At 50.1% G+C, this 10,631-nt stretch overlaps 1 protein-coding gene across 1 annotated transcript in view; it reads left to right on the top strand.

The window, feature by feature from the left end:
- Positions 1-9,053, top strand: part of notch3 (notch receptor 3) — a 30,053-nt gene extending 21,000 nt beyond the window's left edge. The window contains 20 exon segments of the mRNA XM_019875776.1: positions 302-419; positions 421-646; positions 725-877; positions 954-1,182; positions 1,739-1,940; positions 2,024-2,180; positions 2,281-2,465; positions 2,611-2,743; positions 2,948-3,205; positions 3,459-3,568; positions 3,898-4,427; positions 4,754-5,080; positions 5,237-5,376; positions 5,461-5,689; positions 5,853-5,943; positions 6,025-6,193; positions 6,359-6,663; positions 6,763-6,910; positions 7,215-7,312; positions 7,406-9,053. Of these exon segments, the coding sequence (XP_019731335.1) occupies positions 302-419; positions 421-646; positions 725-877; positions 954-1,182; positions 1,739-1,940; positions 2,024-2,180; positions 2,281-2,465; positions 2,611-2,743; positions 2,948-3,205; positions 3,459-3,568; positions 3,898-4,427; positions 4,754-5,080; positions 5,237-5,376; positions 5,461-5,689; positions 5,853-5,943; positions 6,025-6,193; positions 6,359-6,663; positions 6,763-6,910; positions 7,215-7,312; positions 7,406-8,842 (5,245 nt within the window). The 3' untranslated portion in view covers positions 8,843-9,053.
- The last annotated feature ends 1,578 nt before the right edge of the window (positions 9,054-10,631 follow it).

Raw genomic sequence — 10,631 nt, 5'->3', positions numbered from 1 at the left:
CCAGATTAGACGCTCCTTGTGTTTATTATTGTATTTCGAAAACACCACAGTTTTCATGCAGCTCATACCATATTATTTTGTTGTATTAATTCCGCCACACCTTAAATGCCGGTCCCTGAAAATAATGTCTGACTTAAACCGGTCCGTGGGGCAAAAAAGGTTGGGGACCCCTGGGTTAAACAATAAACACATTTAACTCATTCAGTACCATCCAATTCTAGACATTTAACTCATTCAGTACCAGCCAATTCTAGACCCAAGTCTGAAAAGACGTTTGAAAACGTCTTTGAGAGTGAATGAGTTAAATAAACGAACAAACAAAAAAAATCATATCGTCGCTGTCCTGTGAAAAACACGTCAATTCTTGTCATTAAAAAAAAAAAAAAAAATCTATGAATTGTTCCCTCGTTAGGTAACCTTTGCCAAGTGAACATCAACGAGTGCGCGTCCAGTCCCTGCCTGAACAAAGGCACGTGTGTGGACGGCGTGGCCAGCTTCACCTGTCTATGCGAGCTTCCCTACAACGGACCCACATGCGCCGAAGTGCTCACCCCGTGCTCCCCGAACCCCTGCGCAAATCAGGCCGTCTGCACCCACACCCCAGACTACCTGGGCTACCAGTGCAACTGCCAATCCGGTTGGCAAGGTGAGCACAGAAGGATCCGAGAGGAGGAGCTCACGTCTCCATCGTGACCTAATTGTGACTCGTTTTTGCCGTCCGCAGGGCAACTGTGTAACAGGGACGTGAACGAATGCCTCTCCAATCCCTGCAAGAACCGCGGGACCTGCTCCAACACGTTCGGTTCTTTTGTGTGCTCCTGCAGGCCCGGTTTCACCGGGTCCACTTGCGACACGGACATCAATGACTGCTCCCCCAGTGAGTGACCGCAAGAATGTCAACGTGTGTGTTGTCAAACGCAAATCCCTCATTCGCTCCCCCTTTACCTGCACAGATCCGTGCCTCAGCGGAGGCTCCTGCGCGGACAGCGTCAACTCTTTCCACTGCAGCTGCTTGCCGGGCTTCACCGGGCCTCGCTGCGCTCAGGAGATCAACGAATGTCAGAGTCTGCCCTGCAAGAACGGCGGCACGTGCACCGACTACGTCAACTCCTACACGTGTACCTGCAGGCCCGGCTTCACTGGCATCCACTGCGAAACCAACATACCGGATTGCACGGAAAGGTGGGTGGGTTGCGTACGCGAATGAGATCCAACAAGAGATGGAGAAAAAAAAGTTGAGTTTCGGAAAGATACACGGAATAGAATGATGTGAGGAGCTCCATCATGGCCGAATCATCTCAACTCATTCAGTACCAGCCAATTCTGGACCAAGTCTGAAAAGACGTTTAAAAAGGTCTTTGGGAGTGAATGAGTTGTTAACTTAGATCAGCATCAGTATTCTGGTTATCAGTTTGGATCAGGATAAATTTCTAGTCCGTCAGGGCCCATAAATGTGCGGTAGGTTAAAAAAAAAAATAATTCATTCACTACATCTAATTCATCTTTGTCCATAAATCTATTACAGTCATAGAAAGGAATAGTTCAAGAAAAAATGTGAAATTGGAACAAGATTATCATTATGTCAGTACTGTATATACTTTGATTTTATTCCATTTAGTTATTTAATATAATATGGGCCCAAAATGAAAAATCCATGTCTTTTTCGAAATCATTCACCGCTCATGCAAAGTGCCTGAAATGAAAATGTGACCAACGTGAGTTATTTCCTCATGTGCAGCTCGTGCTTCAATGGAGGGACGTGCACAGATAAGATCAACGGCTACTCCTGTATGTGCCGTTCAGGCTTCACCGGCTCGCACTGCCAGTACGAGGTCAACGAGTGTGACTCGCAGCCTTGCCTCAACGGGGGTCTCTGTCAAGATGCCCTGGAGTCTTTCCGCTGCACCTGCCCCAAAGGCTACGCTGGCACGCGCTGTCAGGTGCGACGAAAAAAAGTCAATCCGACTCTTATTCTCGCGTGCGAGCGTCATGCTAACCGTTGCTTCGTATCCTGTGCGCCTAGATGCCGGTTGACTGGTGCAGGCGCTCCTCCCCGTGCCAGAATGGCGGACGCTGTCGGCAAAAAGACTCGGCCTTTGTCTGTGAGTGCGCTCACGGCTGGTCTGGACGTTATTGCGACATTCCCCGGGTTTCCTGTGAGACAGCAGCTCGCCAGAGAGGTGTCGTGGTTTTTTTATTTTTTATTTTTATTTTAAACTCGGCCTCCTTTCTTGCCATACGGCAGCAGAGTCACTCACATCCCCTTCTCCTTGTCACCAGGACTCCAGACAGACGAATTGTGCCACCACGGCGGCCACTGCGTCAACACGGGCAACACGCATTACTGCAAGTGTCCCGGCGACTACACCGGCAGCTACTGCGAGAGCCAAGTGGACCACTGCGAGGACAAACCCTGCCGCAATGGCGCCACCTGCAGGGGATACGTTGGAGGATATCAGTGTGACGTGAGTTCATGAAAGTTGTGCCGATCCAACTTAACCCTCTGACTGAATATCTATCCATTCAAATCAAACGTAGCCCTTCAACACCAAAGTTGACCTTTTACAGCCATGAAGTAATCCCATTTCTCCTTCACGTGTCCATTTACAGTGTATGCCGGGCTTCACTGGTCAGAACTGTGAGATGGAGGTCAATGAGTGTCAATCTCATCCTTGCCAAAATGGAGGCACGTGTATCGACCTGGTCGGGCATTACATCTGCTCCTGTCCTCCTGGCACTCTGGGTATGCCCACACATCGGCACCGATATACGATCCTTTGAGATCACGGGCAGGAGGCAGGCACTGTTAGCATCACACCATTTCATTTGATTGTTTGTTTTGTTTTTTGTGGAGGAACCAAATATTTACTCTAATTATGACTTAACAAAAGTGCAAAGTCCGAATGTATCCATAACTGTCACTCTTCAACAATCGTCTCCCTTCAAGGTGTCCTCTGCGAGATCAACGAAGATGACTGCGCCCCGCCAATGAGGCCTCGCGGCGCTCCCCCCAAGTGCCTCAACAACGGCACCTGCGTGGACCGAGTGGGCGGGTACCGCTGCAACTGTCCGCCCGGGTTTACAGGCGAGCGGTGCGAGGGCGACATCAACGAGTGTCTCTCCAGTCCTTGCAGCCCCTCCAACAGCCTAGACTGCATCCAGATGCCCAACGACTACCAGTGTGTTTGCAAGGCCGGTTTCACAGGTTAGATGGATAGCCTCTCTCCTAACTGAGATAAGAAAACAAAAAAAAAAAAGGACATACTGTACAGCGTCTGTCAAATCCTAACTTAAAAACTGTAGTCACCCACTGGACGAATATCATTCACGGAGATAAAAATGATTTGGAAAAAGATGATGTGAACTTGCAATGTGAATGCAAAAAGTCCCCGTTCTGTATTTCTTTTAGTCTTCTTGATCGATCTTTGCTTGTGTGTTTTTGTGATTGTATGTTTTAGGTCGAAGGTGCCAGAACAGGTTCAGCGCATGTGAATCTCAGCCTTGTCAAAACGGAGGCGCGTGCTCTGCTTCCACTTCTGTTGTTGGCTACACGTGCACATGTCAGCTTGTACGTAACACCCATTTTCTATTCGTGTGCATTGCCATTGTCAGTATTACCACATTTTTGGCATTTTTGGACATATTTGTGTGATTATCCTAAATATAAAAACTAATTCGCAAAGATTAGGGATCAAGCCCTGTCCCAAAGAGTGAAAATCCTAATGGCAATTGTGTTTAGATGATGGCAAAGACCTTTAAACAGAAAGGATCATAAAGCATCAACATACATTGAATGCACACAGTCATGAACCCATGGCGCCTAAACGTAACAGTTGTGTTCATAGACACACATACTCACGCTTCACAAATAAAAACGATTCTGATTTTCATCGGCAGGGCTACACGGGCCCCAACTGCGAGCGAAGCATGTCCTGCCGCGAGCTGTCTTGCTACAACGGCGGAAGCTGCGCTCTCACCACGCGAGGGGCCCGCTGCACCTGCCTGCCCGGTTATGGCGGGCCTCAGTGCGCCCACCGCAGCAACGAAGGCTGCTCCTCACAGCCGTGTCGCAACGGCGGCCTGTGTACCGAAGAGACCGCCTTCCCGTTCTTCCACTGCCAGTGTCCCAGCGGCTGGACGGGCAAACGGTGCGAGCAGGCCGGCCGGGTCAACGAGACCCCGGCCCTGTCGTGTCCGCTGGCCGACTGCCACGGAAAAGCCAACGACGGCGTGTGCGACAAGGAGTGCAGCACGTTGGCGTGCCGCTGGGATGGCGGCGACTGCTCCTTGGCGGTCAACCCCTGGGCCCGGTGCGCGGACCCCCGTTGCTGGCGCGTGTTCAACAACAGCCAGTGCGACGAGTCGTGCAACAACGCAGACTGCTTGTATGATAACTTTGACTGCAAAACCAAGGAGAAAGTTTGCAAGTGAGTTTTTGTCTCCTGGTTGCACGCAGAGCAGCTTAAAACCCATTCACTCCCAAAGACGTTTCTAAACGTCTTTTCAGACTTGGTCTAGAATTGGCTGGTACTGAATGAGTTAAGGTTTTCTTTTGCTTGCATTCTAACCACAAAAGTGACAAATGACATTTGCTTGAGCCAAAGCCACATTGATCAGGATTTCATCTTTAATCATGATCCAGATCAACATTTTCAACCTGTGAACAGATACGGAATGACCTACAGTCTGTCCAAATGAATCAACTTTCGATCCGGTTGATTGATGTCAATCTTTCTTTTTGTGGTTCCTCCAGCCCAATCTACGAGACCTACTGCATCGACCACTATGCCGACGGCCTGTGCGACCAAGGCTGCAACACGGAGGAGTGCGGCTGGGACGGCCTGGACTGCGCTCAAAAGGTTCCCGAAGACATCGTGGACGGCGCCTTAGTTCTGGTGGTGCTGCTCCCTCCGGAGGAGCTTCTGCGCACCAGCACGGCCTTCCTCGTCAAACTGAGCGCCATCCTTCACACCACGCTGCGCTTCCGGCTGGACCACAACGGCGAGGCTATGATCCGGCCCTACACCCGGCGAGAGGCGCGGCTCAAGCGGGAGCTTCAGCCTCAACAGGAGATTATTGGGTAAGAGATGGAGATTAGTCGAAAAATGTTTTCGAGTCCTGGTCCTCAAAACATTTTACTCCATAGCACTAGAGGGTCCCCACCGGTGGTTCTTCTATTCTTAAATAGTCGTTTCTGAGAATTCAGACCACTAACATCAGTCTCTTGTTTCTCCAGCTCCATCGTCTACCTGGAAATAGACAACCGCTTGTGTACTGACGACTGCTTCCCGTCGGCTGAGAGCGCCGCGGACTACCTCGGAGCCTTGTCGGCCGTTGAAATGCTGCGCTTCCCGTACCCGCTCAAAGAAGTCCGCGGTGGGTACAGGCGAGCATGAGTAGCGCAGGCAGAACCCGCCAAGAACGTATCTGCAATCACACCCCTTGCCTTTGCCTGCGCAGGAGAAAAGATCGTGGACGATCCGGACCCCATTCCTCAATGGGGCAAACTGATGCTGGTCAGCATCGCTTCGCTTTTCCTGCTGGTCATCATGGTGTTAGGCATGCTGATTTCCCGCAGAAAGCGTGAGCACAGCACGCTGTGGTTCCCGGAGGGCTTCTTCCTCAAGAAGGAGCCCAGCAGCAACAAGAACCGCAGGGAGCCGGTGGGCCAGGATGCTCTTGGAATGAAGTAAGAGCGAGAGACTTGGGCAATATTTATGAATACTCGTTGTGATCCTCGGTTTACGACAGTAGCGGCAAATGTTGTTTTGAGGTTGTAAACAGTAGCGCATGTATAGACGGATATGCTTCTTTTAGTCCTGGTTTTTCATATTTCTCGATATCAACAACAGACACATGCCCAAAACGGTTGAGGAATCTCTCCTTGGAGATCACAGCGACCAGTGGATCGATGCCGAATGCCCAGAACCCAAAAGATTGAAGGTCAAATGAATCCACACGTACACATGGACAAAACAACAGCGATCAATTTGTGACACCGACGTCTCTGCCGGATCCTTTTAGATGGAGGAGCCAAGCATGCTGTCAGACGGAGAGGACGCCGTCGATAGCCGACAGTGGACGCAACATCACCTGGCAGCGGCCGACATCCGCATGCCGCCCACCATGGCGCTCACCCCGCCGCAAGGGGAGTTTGAAAGCGACTGCATGGACGTTAACGTCCGAGGTCCAGGTTGGTAGTGAGAACAAAACCGATTTGGGATCGTGTATTTATTTAAACACACGTACTGTATACACAATCTATCTGTAAAGCTATCAAGCTCGCTAGCTCTCTCGCGAGCTAGCAATCGAATCAAATCGACATGATCTACATCGATATTGACTACTCTTTTACTAGACGGCTTTACTCCGCTGATGCTGGCGTCGTTCTGCGGAGGCGGCCTGGAGCCCGAGATCACCGAGGAGGAGGAGAGCGAGGAGTGCTCGGCCAACATCATCTCCGACCTCATCTACCAGGGCGCGTCACTCGCCGCCCAGACGGATCGCACGGGCGAGACGGCGCTCCACCTGGCTGCCCGTTACGCCCGCGCCGACGCCGCAAAGAGACTCCTGGACGCCGGGGCGGACGCCAACGCGCAGGACAACACGGGACGCTCGCCCCTGCACGCTGCCGTGGCTGCGGACGCGCAAGGAGTGTTCCAGGTACACATCAGAGCAAGCGAAAACATCTGTAAAAAAGTGAGATTGAAAGTGTGACAAAAGGACCAAAAAAAATGTCATCCCGTCATTCTCTTGGCATAGATCCTGATCCGAAACAGGGCCACAGATCTTGACTCGCGCATGTACGACGGCTCCACGGCGCTCATCCTGGCCGCCCGTCTGGCGGTGGAGGGAATGGTGGAGGAACTCATCACTTGCCACGCAGATGTCAATGCAGTCGATGAACTGGGTAAACAGCCGCTTTGCTTATCGTCATGTCGTCCTCTTTTAAGCCTGTCACGTTTGATATTGCCTTGAGATTTCGTATAACGCAACAGGGTTTTTTTTCATTGTATGGGGGGCAGGAAAGTGGGAATGGTGTTAATGCGCGAAGATTTTTTCACACTAGAGGTATTTTCGCCCATGTAGGTTTCGTTGGAGAGGAGTTTCACTGTATCGGCGAATTTAATCAGCCAGCTGATTGCGAAATCAGGCCCAAGTACTCACCTCCATGTTGAGTAGCAAATGTTGATTGGAGTTTGTTTTCCTTTCAGGTAAATCCGCATTGCACTGGGCCGCTGCTGTTAACAACGTGGACGCGACGATTGCCTTGCTGAAGAATGGCGCAAACAAAGACATGCAAGATCTTAAGGTATGGTGAGGTCATTGCAAAGTGAAAGAAACTTATTTCTAAAAGCAATGTTTGAATCCTTAACCTTGTGTGCATGCGTGTGTACGTGTGAAGGAGGAGACGCCTCTCTTCCTAGCCGCTCGCGAGGGAAGCTGCGAGGCCGTCAAAGTTCTGCTGGCTCACTTTGCCAACCGCGAGATTACGGACCACATGGACAGGCTGCCCCGAGACATCGCTCAGGAGCGCATGCACCACGATATCGTGCAGCTCCTGGACGAGTACAACACTGTGAGGAGCCCCCAGGGCCACGGTGGGCCCGGACTCCACCTCTCCAGCGGGCACACCCTGTCGCCCCTCATGTGCCCGCCCAGCGCCTTCCTGCCCAGCCTGAAGACCACCCCGCAGGGTAAGAAGAACCGCCGGCCGGGGGCTAAGGGCTCCGGCCTGGGGGGTCAGCACGCCGGCGGTCTGAAGGACTCGGTCAAGGCCCGCAATAAGAAGCTGAGCTTGGACATGCAGAGTGCCCTGCTGGAGAGCTCGGTCACCCTCTCGCCAGTGGACTCGCTGGAGTCACCTCACGGGGGCGCCAGCAACGCCGGCTACATCACCAACCCCACGTCCCCGGTGGCCATGCCGTCCCCGGGGCTCTTCCACTCGTCACTGTCGGTCCCGAGCACGCCCATGGTGCACGCTAGCATGCTGGACAGCGGCAGCCCCTTCGCCGTGTCTCTGGCGCAGCTCAATGACCTGGGCAATGGTGGCATGGCCCTGCAGGGACGAGTGTCCATGGCATCGGATGTGGGCCACGGCTACGTGCTGAGCCCGTCGGGCCAGATGGGGCTCAACATGGGCCTGGTGAGCCCGGTCAGCGTGCCCTTCGAATGGCACAGCCGGTCGCCCGTCTCCCAGTGCGGGCAGCAGGTGGTGAACCTGGTGCAGAGCATGCCGCCGCCGCTGCAGCAAAGCATGCAGCCGCCTCCGCCGCCGCAGCAGAACCTGCTGCTGCATCAGCAGCAGATGTACCGCGGCACCATGTTGCAACCCACGCCCGTCACCTCCACGCCCAGCGTCAGCCCCGTCAAGCTGCCCACCATCAGCGAGCAGCAGATCATGAGCCACTCCATAAGCGGCCAGCAGAATCTGGCCCGCATGGCATCGTCCACTCCGCCAACGCCGCAGACCTCGCAACCCCCACCGCCTTTCTTCCAACAGCCCCCTCCCCAGGCCCCGCCGGGCGTCGCCGTCGCCCCGCCCGCCCAAGCCCCGGCCCCCCAGCCGGGCTCCGCCGAGGATTACCCCACCCCGCCCTCGCAGCACAGTTACACGTCGGCGCTCGACGCCACGCCCAAGCATTACCTACACCTGCCTACTGAGCACCCCTACCTGACCCCTTCACCCGAGTCGCCCGAACCTTGGTCCAGCCCCTCCCCTCAGTGCGTGTCCGACTGGTCAGACTCAACCCCCAGCCCCGCCGTTGCTGTCGCCGGCTCTGCCCAGACCCAAATTTCAAAAATCCCAGAGGCCAACAAAAAGATGCAGGTATTTGCTTAAAGTTGCAGTTTGTGTGTCAGCCTGTTTCCAAGATTTTTTATTGGATTTGGATTGACTTGTTGTTTATGCCGAGGACCGCTCGCGTGTTCTGTTTGCGGACGGCTTGTGAGACACAGTAAAGGCAAAACGTTTGTTGTCTGAAAAACCAGCAGACAATTTAATGAAGTAATTCTGTCACAGATGGACTTTATTATTATAAAAAAAAAAAAAACTAAATATATGAAGAAAACCAAGTCTTTTATTTCAAAAGACTTTGTGATCCTCTCCTGAAAACTAACAAACATTTTAAAGTAGATCAAATCTGAAGGGAATTCATTTATTTTTATTTATTGTTTGTATTTTTTGTAGTTATTTTCACACTCCTTTTTTTTTGTCCTAGGCTCACACACAAAAAAAAAAGTGCCACCTCCTTTTCATTTGATTTCTATGTTGCCTAATTTAATTTATCCTTTAGGCCTGCTCATCACCTCTCCTGGTATTTATTCAGGGCTGTTCAAATATCACTCCACTTCCCATTGGATTAAATTCTGCTTTTTCTTTTTGAGTATTAAGAATGTAAATGAGTGTGTCCGAAGCACTTCAAGTGGTGACTGGCCAAACCACACAATGGATATTTATATGACAGGAGTGGAATTGAAACCACGTCTATTGTTTAATGATGACCTTAAAAAAAAAAAATCTACTGCCTTTAATTTGATTTTTATTTTTCTCGTCATCATTTTATGGGACAATTTCGACTTCTTTTGCCTTTAAAAATCAGCCTGTCACTGCCTTTTTTTAAAGACTTATTTTTAACTTCTTTTTTTTCATTGTTTAATACATGCATTCCTTTTTTTTGTAGTTCACCTCAGATGAACTAAGCTATACTCGAGCTGCTATTTTTTTTTTTACTCCATCATTCCTCCCTGCAAATTTCAATATTTTTTTTCTTTCTTTCGGTTTGCAATTGCATCTTTTGAGATTGGGTCGACGCGCATCCTTATAAGGAGTGTAAGAAGGGAGGAACGCTACTGTGTAGCGCTGCACCTTTTTGCCTTTGACACCTTCCAAGGATGGATGGCACGCTAGCATCAGCCTTGATATGATTTAAACATTTAAAAAAAAAAAAAAAAAGATCGTTTTATAGTTTATCCTACCACATTGTGAACACGAGTGGTGCACCACTCCCTTAGCAACTACTACTACTACTTCTACTACTATTAGTCCTTTGTTGTGTCCTGTTCACTTTTGTTCACAAGTTCCACGCCTACTCGATTTGTAACTGTTCTTGTTTTTGTTTTGATTCATTTTTGGGGGGGGTTTATAAATATATATATGGTGATAACTTGCCTGCCAGTTTTCCCTACCGGGTCGCACTGAGTGTTTGTACATTTCAACTTTGCGCCGTTTTCTGTGTGTACATATGTTTGTTACCGGGTAGATCTTTTGCTTGAAAAGTCTTATCTTTCTAAAATAATCGTTATGTACTAAAAAGGACAAAAATAAAATGTACTTCATTTAGCATAACTTATCGTGTGTGTCTCATTTCTGTAGGTTTTGATTTATTTATTTTTTATGCTTCTCCTTTACCCTCATACCACATCACCCAGTGGGTTCCCTTCAAACTTTTTATTGAAGTCAATTTGGCTTTAGATTTATACAATAAGAATAAAGAATGGGCGTTTACAGTCACAATATCTGATCACAACAAAATAAAAAGTGAATGATGGTATAGTCAGTGTGTGACCACATTACAACTGTAAGCATCGTTTCTGTTTGGACAACACAATCACTTCTGGACACGTCATTA

The sequence above is a fragment of the Hippocampus comes genome, unplaced genomic scaffold (assembly GCF_001891065.2).
Source record: "Hippocampus comes isolate QL1 unplaced genomic scaffold, H_comes_QL1_v1.1 scaffold93, whole genome shotgun sequence".
NCBI lineage: Eukaryota > Metazoa > Chordata > Actinopteri > Syngnathiformes > Syngnathidae > Hippocampus > Hippocampus comes.
The sequence above is the reverse complement of the archived record's forward strand: the minus strand, read 5'-3'. Positions and strand labels throughout refer to the sequence as shown.